General features: G+C 40.9%; 1 protein-coding gene across 1 annotated transcript in view; it reads right to left on the bottom strand.

Moving 5' to 3' along the window:
* Positions 1-245: 245 nt before the first annotated feature.
* ZRSR2 (zinc finger CCCH-type, RNA binding motif and serine/arginine rich 2) overlaps positions 246-19,975 on the bottom strand; it is a 39,717-nt gene continuing 19,987 nt past the window's right edge. Inside the window, exons 6-11 of the mRNA XM_039475395.2 lie at positions 18,021-18,059; positions 16,662-16,780; positions 7,881-8,094; positions 5,096-5,151; positions 3,157-3,266; positions 246-751 (exon numbers count right to left, since the gene is read on the bottom strand). Coding sequence (XP_039331329.1) covers positions 264-751; positions 3,157-3,266; positions 5,096-5,151; positions 7,881-8,094; positions 16,662-16,780; positions 18,021-18,059 — 1,026 coding nt within the window. The 3' untranslated portion in view covers positions 246-263. The remainder of the gene's footprint in view (positions 752-3,156; positions 3,267-5,095; positions 5,152-7,880; positions 8,095-16,661; positions 16,781-18,020; positions 18,060-19,975) is intronic.

The raw sequence follows: 19,975 nt of genomic DNA, 5'->3' as shown, positions 1-19,975 counted from the left end.
ACACACTAAAACAATGCTCCAATGTTTAGTTATCTCTCAAGGTTAGGATTACAAGTAATTTTCATGTCGTTAGTTACATATTTTATGTTTTGTATACTAAACATACTTCGTGATTATGAGAGAACAAAAATTTTTTTAAATAGAATCCCAGGCTACATAGGGGTCAGCCAGACTTGCAAACCCATCTGCATTCATAGCCTTCTATCCGAGTATGTAGCAACCATAATAAATAAGATATACAATCATTTAAGAACAAAACAAGTTTATTTGGATTTGGGACTTTGAACAGTTCTGTCTCTATTACCTGACCTCCTCCTCCCACGACTTCGGGACCTAGAGGAACTTTGGCTCCGGCTGCGGCGACTTCTGCGGCTCTGACTCCGGCTGCCCCGGCCCCGGCTGCGGTCCCTATTTCTTCCTCTGCTTCGTGAACTGTGCCTCTCCCGACTCTTTGATGTGCGTTTGTGAGATTTCTTCCCCCTGTGACTACTCCTTTTCCTCTCGGATTCCCCATTTCTTTTGTAGGAGTGGTCTGGACTTGGGTTTCTCCTTCCCCGCAGCCTGCTGTAGTATTCGTCATGGTGGCCCATCCTCTCCCTCCTCTCAGAGTTCTTGCCAAAGGAGGAGCCAGTCCGATCTGGAGACAAGTAGATGTCTCTATTCGCTTCCCAGAATTCATTGTTGGGATTTCTGAACACATGAAGAAAGTTGCAGTGTTTTCCTCTTGGACATTGTTGTATTTCAAATAAACCTGCAATGGCACAGTGACAAAATAGCACTTATCACTGCATGTTCTGAAGATGCTACTTTATCCTTTTCAGAAGGTACATTTCTGATGTCTGGATATGCTAGAACTATTTTCTACCTTTACATTATGTAAAAGGGGCTTACATAAATTGATGTCATAATTTGGTTCCCACAATTTCAAAAGTGCTCTAACAAATGACACTCTGAAAGGTAACAAATCTGAAGTTTTCATTAAGAAGAATAGCTCGTGCTCCTATTGGATTATGGTGCAGACTGCAACTGAACAAAATGGTGACCATGTTATCTTTTCCAGGGTTTCACCATCTCACTGATTAACGATTTTGATCCCTGATTAACATCAAAGAGTCAGCTCTTTGGGTCCCTGTAGTAGGGTGGTTTGAGGGCATGGAGGTGGTAGGCCAGGACGACTGGTCAAAAGAGAAGGCCTGGCCAGGCATGGTGGCTCACACCTGTAATCCTAGCACTTTGGGAGGCAGAGACAGGCAGATCACCTGAGGTCAGGAGTTTGAGACCAGCCTGGTCTCAAACAAAGCGAAACCCTGTCTCTACTAAAAAATACAAAAATTAGCTGGGCGTTGTGGCAGTCACCTGTAATCCCAGCTATTCAGGAGGCTGAAGCACGAGAATCACTTAAACCCAGGAGGCGGAGGTTGCAGTGAGCCGAAATCATGCCACTGCACTCCAGCCTGGGCAACAGAGCGCGACTCTGTCTCAAAAAAAAGAGAAAGCCTATTAAACATGGAGGAGTCTATATTTTCTTTATACTTTAAGATGATAAACATTCCACTAATGTCTCAAATTCACTAAGTGCTTTTGATACAGAAGACTCTTATCAAAGATAATCTATGTGAACAATTTTGAGATCTTTGGGGTTCTCAAACTCTTTTTTAAAGCTGTAAATTCCTCAGATATGCACAACAGTTAGAAGTGAAATACCTCCGTACTATACACTATCTACAAAAATTAACTCAAACTGGATCCAAGACCTAAATGTTAAGAAATGAAACTATGACTCTGAAGAAAACATACAAGTAAATCTTTGTGACCCTGGGATAAGCAATGTCATCCTAGATGTGACACCAAAAGCACAAACAAAAAAATAGGTAAATTGGACTTCATCCAAATTTAAAATCTGTATTTCAAAAGAACACAAAGTGAAAAGACAACCTACAAAATGGTTGTGACCAGGTACTTGTATGAAGAATATACCAAGAATTCTTATAACTCAATAAGAAAAAGACAAAGATTCTAGTTAAAAACAATGGGCAAAGGATCCAAACAGACATCTCTCCAAAGCCATACAAATGGCCAATGACAAGGACAGAAAAAGATGTTCAGTGTCTTTAGTCAATAAGGAAAATAAAGTTGGGTTTTTTTTGTTTGTTTGAAAATCCCCTCCTTTGGAAGAGTCAAAGTCTCACTCAGAAGCTTCTCACTGAAATCACACTGGAGTCCCAGGAACTGCCAGAAGTAACTGCCTTTATGAAGCAAACAATTCTACTCTTTCATCCCCTGAGCCTTTAAACTTAAGGTGTAATGGTTCTTCTGGTTTCCCTTAGCAAGGAATCCTAAGATCTTTCTTTTCCCTTCATAAGTGGTTTCAAAATGACAGCAGCCAGGAAGACAAGCTTGCCAAAGATCCTGACTCTGTGTTAAGCAGGCATGTATAGAGCAAAGAAACACAAGTAAAGGGTAAGATAAGTGCTCCCCGGAGGCATTTAGAGCTCATCTCTTTTCACCTGGGGAATGGCCCACTGAGAGAAATCAGAACATAACTAGGCCTTCAAAACTGCTGGCTACTCTCTGCACAAGGCTGGATCATTTCCTGACTGGGTTGCCACCGTCTGATATCAGTCTGATTGAATGCAGGTTTAACTGATCCCAAGCCTACAATTAGCCTCTAGTGCACAAAAGCAGGTATTCCAAGTAAGGCAGGAAATGCTATGGGTAAGGTAATGTAGGTGGCAATGACAGAAGATTCATTAGGCACAAAGATGTAAAGAAACAAACAGCTCAAGCAAGGAGAGCCAATGAATAGAAAATACCTCTGAAACTGCAGCAAGGGAAATGGGGCTTCCCACAGATGTAACTCCTCAAGCTTCCTGATTTGTCAGACAGAGCCCAGAACTGAAGATCGGAAGACTGAATTCTAACCCCAACTCTGTCACCGATAGGTTGTGACCTCAGTCACTTCGTCCATCAAGTGACTCATGAGGTTGGTTACAGATCTAAACTGTGGTGTTCTTTATAGAAGACCTCTGCTCATCTACTGTGTGAGGCAAAAAGCTATGCCTCACCACTTCAGAATACTGGGTTTCCCCCCAAAGAATATCCCTTTACATAGCAGAGGAACAACTGAGGAAAAAAAATCATCACTTTGTCTTTTACCACAAATCGCCATTTTCCACCGGGTCACAGGGCAGAATTCGCACTGAAGCTGTCGTCCAGCATACCATCGTCCGTTAAACAGAGAAAGGGCTGCCTGGCATTCTTCTTCCCTTTAAACCAAAAATCAAATGATATGCTTTACGGTAACTTCCTAATATGTAGATTAGCCCTGCTATTCACTAACCCTGTTATTAATTTATTATAGGACCACCAAATTCACTGATTTTGTACCTAGGGAGGAAGCATTAAAACATTCAAGCTCTCAAAGCTCACAATATATTCAGGAACCCTTTTTACTAACTCTCGGAGAGGTTTCGATGCGTGGAAATTGGCTTGAATCAAAGCTTCTTAATCCAAAAGATAGGAGCATTAAAAATGCAGAAGTGCTTTCCATTGTTAGGGCCTATTATTTTCTCAGACAGGATTGCTATTCACTTATTACGCTGGTTAATTTAACCCATTAGCCATGGGATGGCCTAGGCAAACAGTAAGATAAGCAGATATGATACAGAAATTGCTCTTTTAGCTGGTCAAATGCACACTAAGATGATTCTGGGCTTCAATCTCTCGCTCTTTCACTATACTTTTATGTTCTCTATTCTAGTTATCCCTTTTTAGTTTGCATTTTAATTATTAAAATTATGAGTAATAATATAACCATATTGTAAAACATTCAAAACTATGTAAACACATGAAGAATGAAATACAAATGTATTATTTTTTCTTTTTGAGATGGAGTCTCACTCTCACTCTGTCCCCTAGGCTAGAGGGCAGTGGTACAGTCATACCTCACTGCAGCCTCAGCTTTCTGGGCTCAGGTGATCCTCCTGCCTCAGCCTCACATATAGTTTGGACTACCAGCACATCCCACCATACTCAGTTCATTTTTTAAATTTTCTGTAGAAATGAGGTCTCTCTTCAAGCAATTCTCCTGCCTCAGCCTCCCGAATAGGTGGGATTACAGGCACCCACCACCACGCCCAGCTAATATTTTGTATTTTTCACCATGTTGACTAGGCTGGTCTTGAACTCCTGGCCACAAGTAATCCTCCTACTTCAGCCTCCAAAAGTGTTGGGAAGACAGGCATAAGCCACCATCCCCAGCTTATATTATTTTTAAATCCATTCTATATTTCTGTTTCAACTCTTAATATTTACATTTGAAATATTTAGATTTATTTAAATTTTATTTAAATAGTTTAAAATATTTTAAAATATATGAAAGCTGGGCCAAGCGTGGTGGCTCATGCCTGTAATCCCAGTACTTTAGGAGGCTGAGGTGGATGGATCACCTGAGGTCAGGAGTTCAGGACCAGCCTGGTTATCAAGGTGAAACCCCATTTCTACTAAAAATACAAAAACTTAGCTGGATGTGGTGGCAGGCACCTGTAATCCCAGCTACCAGGGAAGTGGAGGCAGGAAAATCGCTTTAATCTGGAAGGCAGAGGTTGCAGTGAGCTGAGACCACACCATTGCACTCCTGCCTGGACAACAAGAGTGAAACTCCATCTCAAAAAACAATAATGCCAAGGGCAGTGGCTCACGCCTGTGAGCCCAGCACTTTGGGAGGCCAGGTGGGCAGATAACAAGGTAAGGAGTTCGAGACCAGCCTGGCCAACATGGTTAAACCCTGTCTCTACTCAAAATACAAAAATTAGCTGTGCATGGTAGCAGGCACCTATAATCCTGGCTACTAGGGAGGCTGAGGCAGGAGAATCACTTGAACCCAGGAGGCGGAGGTTGCAGTGAGCCAAGACCACGCCATTGCACTCTAGCCTGGGTGACAGAGCGAGACTCTGTCTCAGAAAAAATAAATAAAAATAAAAAATAAATAAAACGTACGAAAGCTATATATCCAGTAGAAACATCCAACACATCAACAAAAACAGAATAACAAACTGTGACAAAACAGGAAGACATTCACAAGCAAAATACTTACGACTGGTACTGAACATACACGTTGCCCCTCAGGTGAGGTTCCAAATTGCAGCTGACCTAGGGAGCAATGAAGAATGCTATCATAAAAAACTCAGTAAAAGAAACTAGCCATTCATCAAAGGTAGTTTGTCCAGGCTAACATTCCCCAAAGTAGTTACCAATCAAAGATTCCAAAATAGAGATACTAGTTGACTCTTGCATCTATTTAAGGCTTACTTGGCACATGGCAGTGTGCCTGATCCCTGTTGGTCCAGGTCTGTTTTTTCCCACAAATATGAAATGTTTCACACATGCATAAAAATACAGAATACATCATTCAGCCTATATATACACTACCTAGATTTAACACTAACGTTTTCCACTCTTGAATGAGAATATTTAAATATGTAAAACATTAAAGACCCAGTTGAAGCCCTTCTATCCCATTCTTCTCCCTCCATCACATTGGTGAACACTCTCCACAGGCTGAGTGTAGTCTTCACATTCCAAACACAAACACACATATCCATACACAGACCTACAAAGACACAGATACAAATACACAGATACAGGCATATATACATATACCATATGCAAGCCAAAAACCACATATATGTATCATATACATAAATGTCTATTACTAATAATGGGTATACACATATTTATGTATATATATGCAAAAAGAAACAGGTAATATGTATTGATAAGCAACATATAGTATTGCTTTGTATGTCTCAAAATTTTATATAAATAATATTTATTCCACATTCTTTTTTCAAGATGTAGTCATGTAAATTTAATGATTCATCTTAACTACTGTATACTGGATATACCAAATTATAAAACTTATCTATTCCTCTAATGATGGTTTTTCAAGATGCTTCCAATTCTTCATCCACAAACAGTACTGCAGTCAGCATTCTTGAACAGGTATCTGTGAGTATAAAGATCTCTCTCTACTGTGCATGGCCAGGAGTGTGCCAATTTATAGGTTACACATACATTCACTAGGTATAGACAAACTGCTGTCTGAGATAGTTTTTACTAATGTGCACATCTTCATCTACTCTTGGTATTAATAGGATTTATAATATTTTTGCCTGATAGGTGTGAATATCATCCCGTTTTTATATGTACTGTTCCTATTACTGGTTAGGTTAAATATGTGATAATTTGCCTTCAACAATGACAAATCAGATTTGTTTTTATATATTGGTATAAAGAAAGGTCCTCAAATGTTCATACGACTGTTTAGCATTTATGTTCAATATGAATCTATACTTTTACAAATTTGTTCTGGACTAATTTTCTTAGGGTATCCAAAAAGGGGCAGGATCCACACTCAATGACAGTTTGTAACACCACCCTTAGAAGGAAGAATAAAAGGCTTCAGGAGTCCATGTCAGTTGTGCAAGCTAGGGTGAGAGAACTCTAAACAAAAGAAAAAATACACTGTGGTGGTTGTGGTTTGTGGGTACACCCTGTTGGAAGCAATGGTGCAATTTCCATGAACTATTGTGAAGTTTTGAAAGCAGCCCCACTACCACTTCACAGAAGCAGTATAATCAAGAAACCCTACAAGGAAAACCACTGATGTAATCCAATCCCCCCACTTTCAGGATAAAGAAAAGGCAGGAAGAAGTGACAAGACTTGTTCAAAAGCACAGGGCTAGTCAAACCACATGGCCTCTTCTGCCAGCTTCTAACATGATATTATGTGGGTGTGACCAGGCAGTTCCACTTTAGTGGTTATTGCTTGTGCTGAAAAGTAGTGTGAAAACAGGAAGGCATATGCCACAGAAACAAAAGGTTAAGGAGGAAAAAAAATGAAAAAGAATTTTTTAAAATCTTAAAATCAGCTGATAGAAGTATAGCCTTAAATGTCAGGAATATCTTTGTTTTTGGGGGGGTGTTCCAACTTTTCGTCATCATTTGCAACTAGCGGGAAAAAAAATTACGGTTTCATTCCTGTCTTTTCCCAAATTATGGGAAGATTTTCTGGCCTCAACATAATAAAGGCATTCCAGTTCAGATCTGATGAAATAATAGACAAGGCAGGAAGCTTCACCCTGTTAGAATTCAACTAATGGGTCCTAGGAGCAGCAGAGATTACATCTGGCCTTTGCCTTGGATTAAGGAATATTTTAAAATAATTATGTGTCATCTGAATGCCTTTTTCAGCAAGTATGCTGCATCACAGACCATGGTTTTTATAATACTATATTTAGTACTGAAAGTATCCAATGAATAAAATCAATACAAAAAAAAAAAGCAAGAGGGGGTTTGAATTTAGATTTATGATTTCTTTCTGTGTGGCTCTAGAAGAAAGAACATACATCTTGGGTAGAAGCTGCAACTCGGCACTGTCAACATAATGCACCAACAAACTTAGTGAGTCAAACTGTCACACTGTGTACACGGAAGCCACTTACAGAAGAAGGAAGGGAATGCACCATTTGTCACATGTAACTTCTAAGTGAAGGATTGGATGGCTATGTGCAGGGGACCCGATACAGAGAATTCATGTGTTGGAAAAGAATCAGAGCACAAAGCTACTAAATAAATGAAAGATCCTTTCCAATCTAGACCCCTAGCATTCAGGAAATACCATGCTAGTACAATTTATGATTTCATGTGGTATTGATGCAACACTGGCAATGAGGTAGGGAGTGGAAAGAGAGAAAGAGGGAAGTCACGTTTACAGAGTGCCAGCGTGCCTGACCCCAGCTGAGCCTGTGTCCCAGCTCTCTTACGCCATTAAGTACTGCAGGGTGAAGCAAGGCAGTCCCCTTCACATGCATACCCACCTTGAACTGAATCACTTTCCCCACGTTCTTGAACTCAGGCAGCACATCCTCATAGAAATCTAGGAACTGTTGGTAGGTTTCTTCCTCGCTGTACTCCAGGCTTGCGTCAGGGTCATAGTCATCCCTCCTGCACTGCTCCATTCCAAATGTTGTAAACATGCTCTTAATAAGAAGGGTAGGACTGGATGTTGGGAAATTATGTTTACGTGAACATCTGCAGATGAAAGAAAAACTTAAATTCACTACACCAATAATTTAAAATTACACACAAAACACATGCTTTAAATTTTGAGATAGAAACTCATGTAATTTAGTTGTTTTGACTTCACTGAAAGATAATAAACCCCACACAGATGCCAAGTTTCAGCACTTAAGAGGATTGTTTTAAGAGCTGAAACTTGGCACTTGGCTGTTTTAACATCAAGCTAGAAAGATTTCAAAGTTCATATACCATTCAGCTGCCTTTGAATGAAGTTCAGGAAGCCTTCTACATGTTGAACCACAGGGGAAAAGAAGGCCCGCTGACTGGTGTGATGGGATGTGTGATACGCATGAAGATGTCACATGTGGGACTGCTGAGAGGAAGGTGGGAACTAACAATGCAATCCTGGTTCTGTGCAATTGTCGGTGGACTCAATGTTTAGACATTAGGGTAATCTAAGAATTTCCAGTTAATGAAGCAATTCAGTCTCATCTGTGTACAGCATCTTGTAGCTTTCATGGCATTTTTACATTTTCCCCCTCTGATCCTTGTATCCCTCTAGGACTAGTATTTTCTCCACTTTACAAAGAAGGAAGCTGAGACCTAGAAAAGCACACTTGCCCAGGTCATATGGCTGGGAAAAGAGTGACCCAAGACGTCTGCATTAATCTACAATCTGGTGCCTGTTCATGATAGGGCATAAGAAATATAATTTGTTTTTGAGACAGGGTCTTGTTCTGTCACACAGGCTGGAGTGCAATGGTGATCATACTTCACTGCAACCTTGGATTCCCCGGGCTCAAGTGATCCCTCTGCCTCAGCCTCCTGAGTAGCTGGCGCATGCCACAGGTGCATGCTACGACTCCCAGCTAATTTTTTTATTTTTGTAGGGACGGAGTCTCGCTATGTTGCCCAGGCTGGTCTCATGCTCCTGGCTCCAGGTGATCCTCCTGCCTTGGCTTCCCAAAGCTCTGGGATTACACATGTGAGCTACCATAGCTGCATCATTTAACTGTTATTTAATGAAGGTGGCTAACCATTGTGAAGAACAATTTTCTTTTCATAGTTTAAACTGGACCAAGGCTAAGCTGACCAGGCTATACCTGAATAATATTTCCAAAATCCTTCATATGAGTTTACTTTCTTATTTACTTCCTTCTCCTAACATAAAATGAAGGGGGAAATGTAGTTCAAGCTTCCAAATAAGCAAATTTTTCCTGGTTATGTTGCCAGTTAAAAATTGGTAAGACAGCCGGGCGCGGTGGCTCATGCCTGTAATCCCAGCACTTTGAGAGGCCGAGGCGGGTGGATCACGAGGTTGAGAGATCGAGACCATCCTGGTCAACATGGTGAAACCCCGTCTCTACTAAAAATACAAAAAAAATTAGCTGGGCGTGGTGGCGCGTGCCTGTAATCCCAGCTACTCAGGAGGCTGAGGCAGGAGAATTGCCTGAACCCAGGAGGCGGAGGTTGCACTGAGCCGAGATCGCGCCATTGCACTCCAGCCTGGGTAACAAGAGCGAAACTCCGTCTCAAAAAAAAAAAAAAAAAATTGGTAAGACAAAATTTTGGGGGTGGGGGTGGGGAAATCCAGAATTTAGGAAGAAAGAAAGTTGAAGAATAGGACGTATTGGGTAAAAACAACAATGGCCCTGAAGTGACAAAATGTTTAATCACACTTTCCACGTCTGTAATGTCTCTCTAAGTACCTACTGAGGTAATGCTTACAGAATACTCAGCATACATCATGCTCAGCTCAGAAATGCTTAATCAATGTTCATTAACATGAAATTTTTTTTTTTTTTTTTTTTTTTCAGAAGAGGAATTTTACTTTTACCCACTTATGGTAATATTTGCAATATCAGGACATAATTAGGTTAAATAAATCAAATAAGGAATCCAGAAAAAACTGTTCTTGAGTTAAGCCAAGTACACACTGGCAATTCTGAGAAAGAACACACATTAACAAAAAGAACACACTAGCTCAAATGCAAGTTTATATGGTGAGTGTTTTTAAAGGATTTTAAAAGCATGCTCCATCAGCATAATAGCCTTTTCTCATTTACGTAACAAATGCATTTCTGTCTGCTTGTGTACAGCAAAGGGTTAGAACCTGAATAAACTTATTTATGATTTCAGAAATGTGCTATTTTAGAAATGTACTCCATAGAATTTACTTCACTGCTCCTACCACTGATTCTTCAAATAAGCAAAGTTCGGAAGTTCTTATCCCTTGAAAATGTTTTTAAACACTAGCACTTTAAGTTGAAACATTGGTAGAAACGTAGCAATGTCAGGTACAATGCCTATACTTAGTCTTATTTAAAATAAGAATTGAATGCACAACAGAAAATTTCTCATTTTCTTTATCATTGGAGGGAAGGGAAAGCAAGCAAGCATCCTTGGGCAGGTTGTCCTTAAATCTTACACTGTGGTGAAGGGATGATTTTTTGTAATGCTGCAGTAGAGTTGGAGTACTTAGTTCTGTTCTTGTCCTAGTGTATCTAATAAATGTATCATATTATTTCCACATAGTGGAAATAAGGGAGTACTTTTCTTTTTATATTTCTATGCTTAAAATTCTCTTTCCTAGACAAAAAATGCCCAACTCTGTGTCTGCTTTCTGCTTGTTAAGGTTTTTCTCCCTGACTTTTCTTGGGCTAAAGACAGGCTTTTTCCACCAGTATCATCACTGCTATCATCATTAACAGCATAATTATGCAAGCATATTTAATGCTGAGTTTAATTTAATATGTAATACATATGGTAATTGTAGGGTAATACCCACAACAACTGTAGTTTCTTACTTGGCCATGAGAATGCTTATTTAAGTTCCACTCTGGCAAAATCTTGTCATATCAAAAGACATTGGAAAGAGGGATTCCCTTTGGTGTTTGGTCTTCTACTTAGAAAATACCTATCGCAGTTAGAGTTTATCTTGTAGTATTCATCTTTGTATTTTGAAGATAAGGTTTGAATTAAATTGATAATACACAGAGGGGAACCCATTTTTTTGATCCAATGTAAATTATACATGACATAATCCACAGTTACTCATTGTGGAATTGTTGAGACTATGAAAGACTCATTGTCTTTGTATTCAGCTCTTCCTTAAATAGTGTAATAATACCCCAACATGAAATTTTCTATTTTCCAAATGACCTCCTGGATTATTCAATTAGAGACCTTGTAATTAGATCCCTCTTCCCAACTACTGACAGAATAAAGAGCGAAGACTCAACCTGGCTGGCAACACTTAACAGTGAATCAAAATGTTATAAGTAAGAAGCACACACAATTTAACAGGGAACCAATTTAATGAGGTTAAAATTCTGCTCAAGGAATTCCTTGATCTGAATGAACTTGGGCCTAGTTCCCAGGATGCCAAATAAGCATTTGTCAGTTTTGGAATAGAAATGAAGTCCCTGTCTGGGGAAAAATCCCACCTGACCTAAAGACAATCCTTATAATCTAAGTGTATAGAAAAGGCCAGCCCCATAGCTTTTACTGAAAAGTCAGCTAAGAGAAGTGACATTTACAAAGGCAGTCTAAAGCTATGGCCCCAAGCCTTTGTGGATCTCAGAATTACCTGGGAAAAACAGATTTCTTCCTACCCTAGACCATCTGATCAGACCTCAAGGGGTGGGGGACCCATATTTTCAAAGTAGCTCCCTACCTAGTCCTGAAGATCAGCCATATTTGGGAAACACTGGTTTAGGGCATACTATTCACCCATTGTTCTGACACTTAAGTCACTTTGCTGCAAAAACCCACGGTTGTTGGTTATTACTTTAGGCCAAGGATGGCCAATAAATGGTGTGGGCATCCAAATGCCTTCCCAGGTATAGCTAACTGACTACTCCTCTTTTTCTTCTTCTCAAGGAAGTACTCCTGGTACCCACTACCTTTGTTCTACATAGAATCACCACATTGCATGTTAAAGTTAAGCTGCAGGCCAGGCGCAGTAGCTCACGCCTGTCATCCCAGCACTTTGGGAAGCCGAGGCAGGAGGATCACTTGAGGTCAGGAGTTCGAGACCAGCCTGGCCAACACAGTCAAACCCCGTCTCTACCAAAAATATAAAAAAGTAGCTGGGTATGATGGCACATGCCTGTAATCTCAGCTACTCGAGAAGCTGAGGAAAGAGAATCACTTGAACCCCAGAGGCAAAGGTTGCAGTGAGCCAAGATTGTGCCATTGCACTCAAGCCTGAGCGACAGAGCAAGACTCCATCAAATAAATAAACAAACAAATAAATAAATAAATAAATAAAGTTAAGCTGTAATCATTTATTGAAGGTCATTATAAGAAACATCCTCATGAAAATTACATATGCAACTATTATAAAACATCTATTAACATTATTATCCACTTTCCTATTTAATATTTTTGTAAAATATTCCACAGGAAAAACCTTTAGAATCTGGTGCCAGGAAAATTTTCGTCTTTCTAGAGCTATCACTCATTCTTCCTTTTTGGTAAGAATTACAGCTTATTATCTGCTTGAGATGCATTCAAATATGGAGAAATAAAAACCCAGAGAAAATAATTCGCTTTTTCTTCCTCTCCTTGCTTTCAATTTCCTTTACTTTAACTTAATGCACTAGATCATGAGCCTTCTTTAAATCACTTTTGGAAGTAAGTGAATTATAAATAGACAAGTAAGTTTTACCTTCCATGAGTAATTATTACCTTTTAGGAGAAAAACAAATAGATTCCACTCAAAGCTGTGACTCCAAAAACACCAATTCCAGAATGGCTCAAGAACTGAACTCTGCACTAATTACAAAAATAACCGGGGCCGGGCGCGGTGGCTCAAGCCTGTAATCCCAGCACTTTGGGAGGCCGAGGCGGGTGGATCACAAGGTCGAGAGATCGAGACCAACCTGGTCAACATGGTGAAACCCTGTCTCTACTAAAAATACTAAAAATTAGCTGGGCATGGTGGCACGTGCCTGTAATCCCAGCTACTCAGGAGGCTGAGGCAGGAGAATTGCCTGAACCTAGGAGGCGGAGGTTGCGGTGAGCCGAGATCGCGCCATTGCACTCCAGCCTGGGCAACAAGAGCAAAACTCCGTCTCAAAAAAAAAAATAAATAAAAATAAAAATAAAAATAAAAATACAAAAATAACCAATCAAAGAAATGCTTAGGTGATAGAATTGTTCCTCTGATGGTCTGACAAAACTTAATGAGAGCAGAACGGCTATACAATCTGGAGCAAGTCACCAAGGCTCTCCAGAAAAGGGGAACAGAACAGTCTACTTGTCTAAAGGGATGGTGCTGGATTTTGTAACTGCTAATTTCACAGAATTTTGTCACAACTTATCTCTTAAATGATGAAAATCTCCACATTGCTCTCATACTTTGATAGCTGTGGTCGTAAAATTTCATATGGCTATAAAAATTGTAAGAAATGTTCACAAATGAATTTGACCACTGTCCCTGTTTCCCTGAACTGACTTGAGGAGATGGAGTCTGAGAGCATGATGGGCCATTCCCTCTTTCCGCAAGGAAGGGCCTGTCAACCAAGTTCTCGAAATCGTTTAAGACATCTCCCCTCCTCTCACTTAACGCCCAACAAAAGGAGAATCAAGAATCAGGATACCATGGGTCTTAACTTCAGAGGAAATGTTAGAGCTAGATCCTACATGAGGGATCCTGTAGCTGGAAAACCTTAACTGCAATTTGGTTCAACTACCCACGCAAATGTGAACTTTAACATAGAGTCTCAGTTGTCTCTGAAAGGTTAACTCACAGTGCATTTTTCTTTGGTGGGAAGTTTTTTTTACAATAATCAATTATTACCGTTTCTTGCTCAGATTAAGTGCATATTTGAGAACAGCTTCTAAAGGTACCAAAGGGAATAAAGTCTCTTTCCTTTTCTTAGTTCCCAGTTTTTCAAGAGGAGGCTGTCTACCAGTTTGCAGATCCTGTGAATCTTTTCACAGACATTCTGGACATCTGCAATCCCACCTCTAAAATACAAAAGGGCGTACATACTCGACATTAGTGGCTCTCAATCCTAGGATACACTAGAAATACCTGAGGACATTTCCAAACTAATGCCACCCAAATCCCTGATATTCTTTTATTTATTATTATTTTTATTTTTATAGAGGCTAGGTTTTCCCATATTGCCAAGGCTGGTCTCCAAATCCTAAGCTCAAGCAATCTGCCTGCCTTGGCATCCCAAAGTGCCGGGATAACAGGTGTGAGCCACCACGCCCGGCCCTGATATTCTGATTTACTCAACTTGAGGTAGGACATAATTTTTTAAAGCTTTCTAAATGACTCTAACGTGCATCCAGGATTGAGAACCACTGTTAAAAAATGAAAAATGGCCAGGCATGGTGGCTCACGCCTATAATCCCAGCACTTTAGGAGGCCAAGGTGGGTGGATCACCTGAGGTCAGGAGTTTGAGACCAGCTTAAAATGGTGAAATCCTACCTCTCTTTTTTTTTTTTTTTTTTTTTTTTTTTTTTTTGAGACGGAGTTTCGCTCTTGTTACCCAGGCTGGAGTGCAATGGCGCGATCTCGGCTCACCGCAACCTCCGCCTCCTGGGTTCAGGCAATTCTCCTGCCTCAGCCTCCTGAGTAGCTGGGATTACAGGCACGTGCCACCATGCCCAGCTAATTTTTGTATTTTATTAGAGATGGGGTTTCACCATGCTGACCAGGATGGCCTCGATCTCTTGACCTCGTGATCCACCCGCCTCGGCCTCCCAAAGTGCTGGGATTACAGGCGTGAGCCACCGCGCCCGGCTTACCTCTCTTAAAGATAAAAAATTAGCTGGGTGTGGTGGCGTATGCTTGTAATCCCAACTACTTGGGAGGCTAAGGCAGGAGAATCGCTTGAACCTGGGAGGTAGAGGTTGGACTGAGCCAAGATCGTGCCACTGCACTCCAGCCTGGGCAACAAGAGCAAAATTCCATCTCAAATAAATAAATAAATAAAAATAAAAATGGTATGAACGCTTAAATTAGAAAAAGGAGAGAATCATAGAGCAGGCTATATTTTCAACGAAGGGAAAGAAATCCTCACAGCATGGAAACTTTTGTGAATAAAGTAAACCTGACAGATGACATATGGTTTCTGATTAAATACATCTGAATTTTACTATTCATATGCCTTTTAAGGATTAATAGGATGTTAAGGTTATGATTAGGTCTTCTCTTCTGCAGAATATATGGTGATAATTATTAGATTTTGCCTCAGATGGACTCATTCACCATTAGGAATTATTTACCTACTTTAAGTTGTTCACTCATAAACAAGCCAAATTATAAAAATCACCATTACCTGGCATATAATAGGTATTCAAATACTTGCTAAATGACTGAAGAGATCAACATCAGGTTTCCACATGAATGTCTTCTTTCAAAAACATTGACCCAAAAGGGGCAGGGAACAAGAAGAGTATCTCAGAGAATAATGGCAAGAGTCACAATAATAAAAATACCAGCAAGTACTCCCGGGGCCCTGTTCTCCCGGCCTCCCATGTGTGTGCTCATTTCAGCCTCACAGCCCCCTCAGAAAGATGAGACTATATTTAATCCCATTTCACACATGAGAGAATGAAGGCACACAGAGCTTAAGCAACTTTCACAAAGTGACAGCCACTGAAGCCCATTTTTGAACCCAGGGGTCTGTTGCTGAGTCTGAGCACACTCACTGACACTAGAAATTAAAACACTTTTCCTCTCCTCATTTGGATTCTGTCTTTCACAGATATCCCTTTACACATGACAAGTTTTTCTTTTGTTGTTTTTTCCTTTTTTGAGGCAGGGTCTTGTTTTGTCACCCAGGTTGGAGTACAGTGGTGTGATCATAGCCTACTGCAGCGTGGAACTCCTGGCACATGCCAAGTTTCAAAAGCCTGTTGGCCAGGTGCAGTGGCTCACACCTGTGATCTCAGCACTTTGGGAGGCTGCAGTGGGCAGATCACGAGGTCAGATTGATATCATCCTGGCTAATACAGTGAAACCCTGTCTCTACTAAAAATACAAATTAGCCAGGTATTGTAGTGCCTGCCTGTAGTCCCAGCTACATGGGAGGCTGAGGCAATAGAATCACTTGAACCCAGGGGGCAGAAGTTGCAATGAGCTGAGATCACACCACTGCACTCCAGCCTGGGCGACAGAGCGAGACTCTGTCTCAAAAAAAAAAAAAAAAAAAAAAAAAAAAGCCTGTTTTGGACACAGTGTTTGCCCTTCAAAAAACTAAAGCCAAGCTGCTCCAAGCTCTTCAAATATATTATTTCCCTATCCCAGTTGTCCACCATGGACTAATGCAAGCTCAGGAAGAAACCAACAAGCAAAAGGGCTTCCTAAGGATGTGGAATAGAAAGGAAGCACCCTCAGAGAACTAGGCTAAGCCCACCCAGGGAAGAAAGACAGAAGGAACACTGATGGTCAAAGCAGAGGATGATCAGCTGGAAAAACGAGAGCAGTGGCAAGAAAGCAGCAGATGTATGATGACAGACATTTGAAACAGAGGCTTGTGCCTCTCCCAAAAGGAGAACTCAAAAACTTCAACATTTTGAATCACTTCATTCTGACATGATAAAACAAAATTACCTATCTCCAAATCTGCAAGCTCCTGTTTTACTGTAGAAGGGACAATTAGCTCGATCCTTCTCCATTACTCTGAATTCCACGGGTGGTTCTGGGTTTTGCCAGGTGGTACCATTTTCCAACTGTTAAAAATAACCATGACTTTACTGGTGGTGTAAAAACCCATGAAAGACTAAATGTTTCAAGTATATTAAAATATTTTCCTCAAAGATAAACATTTTCCATTTAAAAATGCAAACATTTAAGTTGTAATAGGCAATCAAGACTTTACCAACAACCGTACTAAGATATGAGCTCCATTTCTCTTTTTGCTCCTGTTCACTTTTCTTTATCTGGGATCACTACTGCAACCAGGGGCAGCCACCAAGGTTTCCACCCATTCTAAAAAGAGTCCAAGAAGGCTGGGTGTGGTGGCTTATGCCTGTAATCCCAGCACTTTGGGACGCCGAGGCAGGTGGATCACCTGAGGTTAGGAGTTCGAGACCAGCCTGACCAACATGGAGAAACCCCATCTCTACTAAAATTACAAAACTAGCTGGGTGTGGCGGCGTATGCCTGTAATCCCAGCTACTTGGGAGACTGAGGCAGGAGAATCGCTTGAACCCAGGAGGTGGAAGTTATAGTGAGCCTAGATGGCGCCATTGCACTCCAGCCTGGGCAACAAGAGCGAAACTCTATCTCAAAAGAAAAAAAAAAGAAAGAAAAGAGGCCGGGCACGGTGGCTCAAGCCTGTAATCCCAGCACTTTGGGAGGCCGAGGCGGGTGGATCACAAGGTCAAGAGATCGAGACTATCCTGGTCAACATGGTGAAACCCCGTCTCTACTAAAATTACAAAAAATTAGCTGGGCATGGTGGCGTGTGCCTGTAATCCCAGCTACTCAGGAGGCTGAGGCAGGAGAATTGCCTGAACTCAGGAGGCGGAGGTTGCGGTGAGCCGAGATCGTGCCATTGCACTCGAGCCTGGGTAACAAGAGTGAAACTCCGTCTCAAAAAAAAAAAAGAAAGAAAGAAAGAAAGAAAAGAAAAAAAGAGTCCAGGAACTTATTAGGGAACCACCAAAGACAGAAATAGAAGTTAATCTGATTCAAGGTAAACCGTCCACTGGAGGCTAACGGTATGTGATGTTCCTTAAACACACCATAAGGACTCTAAAAAGTCTAGTCCACAGGGGTCATGTATACCATTTATATTTATTCATCAATAAATTTTGTTGTTGTTGTATAAATTAAAGGACCACAAACATGATTCTAGATATCCAAACATGATCTAAGTAACCCACCACAAAACTACTATTACTGGAACTATCATTCTAAGGAAACATTAATTGGTCTCAAATTCTCAATGAAAGGTTTAAAAAATACCTCATTTTCAGCCCGATCCAGCATCTTCTGCACAGCTTCCTAAAAATGGGGCAAACATAAGACTAATGAAAACCTAGAAGTCAGGTAAGTCACATCTGGTTTTCTGGTTAGGGAACTCAAGTGTAACAATTAAAACACACACATGCACATGAGCACACACGGTTTCAGGTTCTAGTTTTCCTTTGAAGCACAGATTTTTTGAAAAGCTTTCAAAGGATATATAGCTGAGACTTCTTTTTTTTCTTTTTGAGATATGGTCTCACTCTGTCACCCAGGCTGGAGTGCAATGGCATGACCTCAGCTCACTGCAACCTCCGCTCACAGGGTCAAGTGATTTTCCCACCTCAGCCTTCCTAGTAGCTGGGACTACAGGCGTGCACCACCATGCCTGGCTAATTTTTGTATTTTCTGTAGAGACGGGGTTTCACCGTGTTGCCCAGGCTGGTCTCGAACTCCTGAGCTCAAGCAACCCACCTGCCTTGGCCTCCCAAAGTGCTGGGATTACAGGCATGAGCCACCATGCCCAGCCCATAGCTGAAACGTTGTATTCAAATAGAAAATGTATTAGATCACATTGCAGAATATTTTAAACAGTCTTATAATAGTTTCAATAATAGTAATATTTAGTATATTTGAGTATATATACCATGTTCTAGTTTGTAAGAGGAGGTATTAGTGAATATAAAACACAGCCAGACACAGTGGCTCAAGCCTGTAACCCCAGCACTTTGGGAGGCCGAGGCAGGTGGATCACGAGGTCAAGGGATTGAGACCATCTTGGCCAACATGGTGAAACCCCATCTCTACTAAAAATACAAAAATTAGCAGGGTGTGGTGGCCCATTTAAAAGAAGCTAAAATATGATATGACCAGTGGTAACTAGCATTTAGGAGAAAATTCTAACTTTTTAATAAGGCAAAGGAGGTTCTGTAATTGCCAGTAAATTTCTACCTAATTGCATTTGAACAAGTTGTACCTATGTTCAACAGACAGTCTTATCTTCCCTAACCCCTTAAAACATTCCATAAGACTCTTATGTCTAGCTGCTTATTTGTAGTGCTCAAAACAGAACTCTTGTCCTCTACCCTCCCTGGCCCACATCAACCTGAATGCTCCCTCAGTCAATAGTGCTGTCAGTCATCTGTCTATTCAAATTAAAAACCTAAAAATATGACTTGAATTCCCTTCTCTCTCCTTGTGCTCCCTCCCATTCAATCTACTAGCTACAGTCCCACTGACTCTGCCTTGACACACCCCAAATCTGTGTAGTTATCTTTATTTGGAATCACAGGCCTTCTAACTGGTCACTGTTCCCCGTTCTTCATTTTTTATAGTAAAATAAAAACGATCTGTTAAAAGGTCTGGTGCGGTGGCTCACACCAGCACTTTGGGAGGCCGAGGCAGGGGAATCACTTGAGGTCAGGAGTTCGAGACCAGCCTGGCCAACATGGTGAAACTCGTCTCTACTAAAAATATAAAAATTAGCTGGGCGTGGTAGCAGGCACATGTAATCCCAGCTACTCAGGGGACTGAGGCACATAAATTGCTTGAACCCGGGAGGCAGAGGTTGTAGCAAACATAGATCATGCCACTGCACTCCAGCTTGGGCGACAGCATGAAACTCTGTCTCAAAAAAAGAGTTTTTTTTTTAAAGAATGATCTGTTAAAAGGTACAAATATAAATGAGACAGAGTCATTCCCTGCTTAAAACCCTCCAATGGCTTCCCATTACAGGAAACATAAAATCAAAACTCCTCCTTCAAATCCAGGAAGCCCTCCATGATCTGACTTTGCTTACCCTCCATTGCCCCCCTCCCTCAACCTCCTCCACTGCTCTTCTGTCCTTTGGACTCTAGATTTCAGGCTCCATGGCCTTCTTTCAGCCTTCAAGGTTCAGGCCTCTTCTCGCTGAGATCTCTGCACTCAGATGTCAGCACAAACACCACCTCCCCAGA

This window comes from Saimiri boliviensis, chromosome X (assembly GCF_048565385.1).
Source record: "Saimiri boliviensis isolate mSaiBol1 chromosome X, mSaiBol1.pri, whole genome shotgun sequence".
NCBI classification, from domain to species: domain Eukaryota; kingdom Metazoa; phylum Chordata; class Mammalia; order Primates; family Cebidae; genus Saimiri; species Saimiri boliviensis.
Note: the sequence above shows the minus strand (reverse complement) of the source record. Positions and strands in the feature narration are given on the sequence as shown.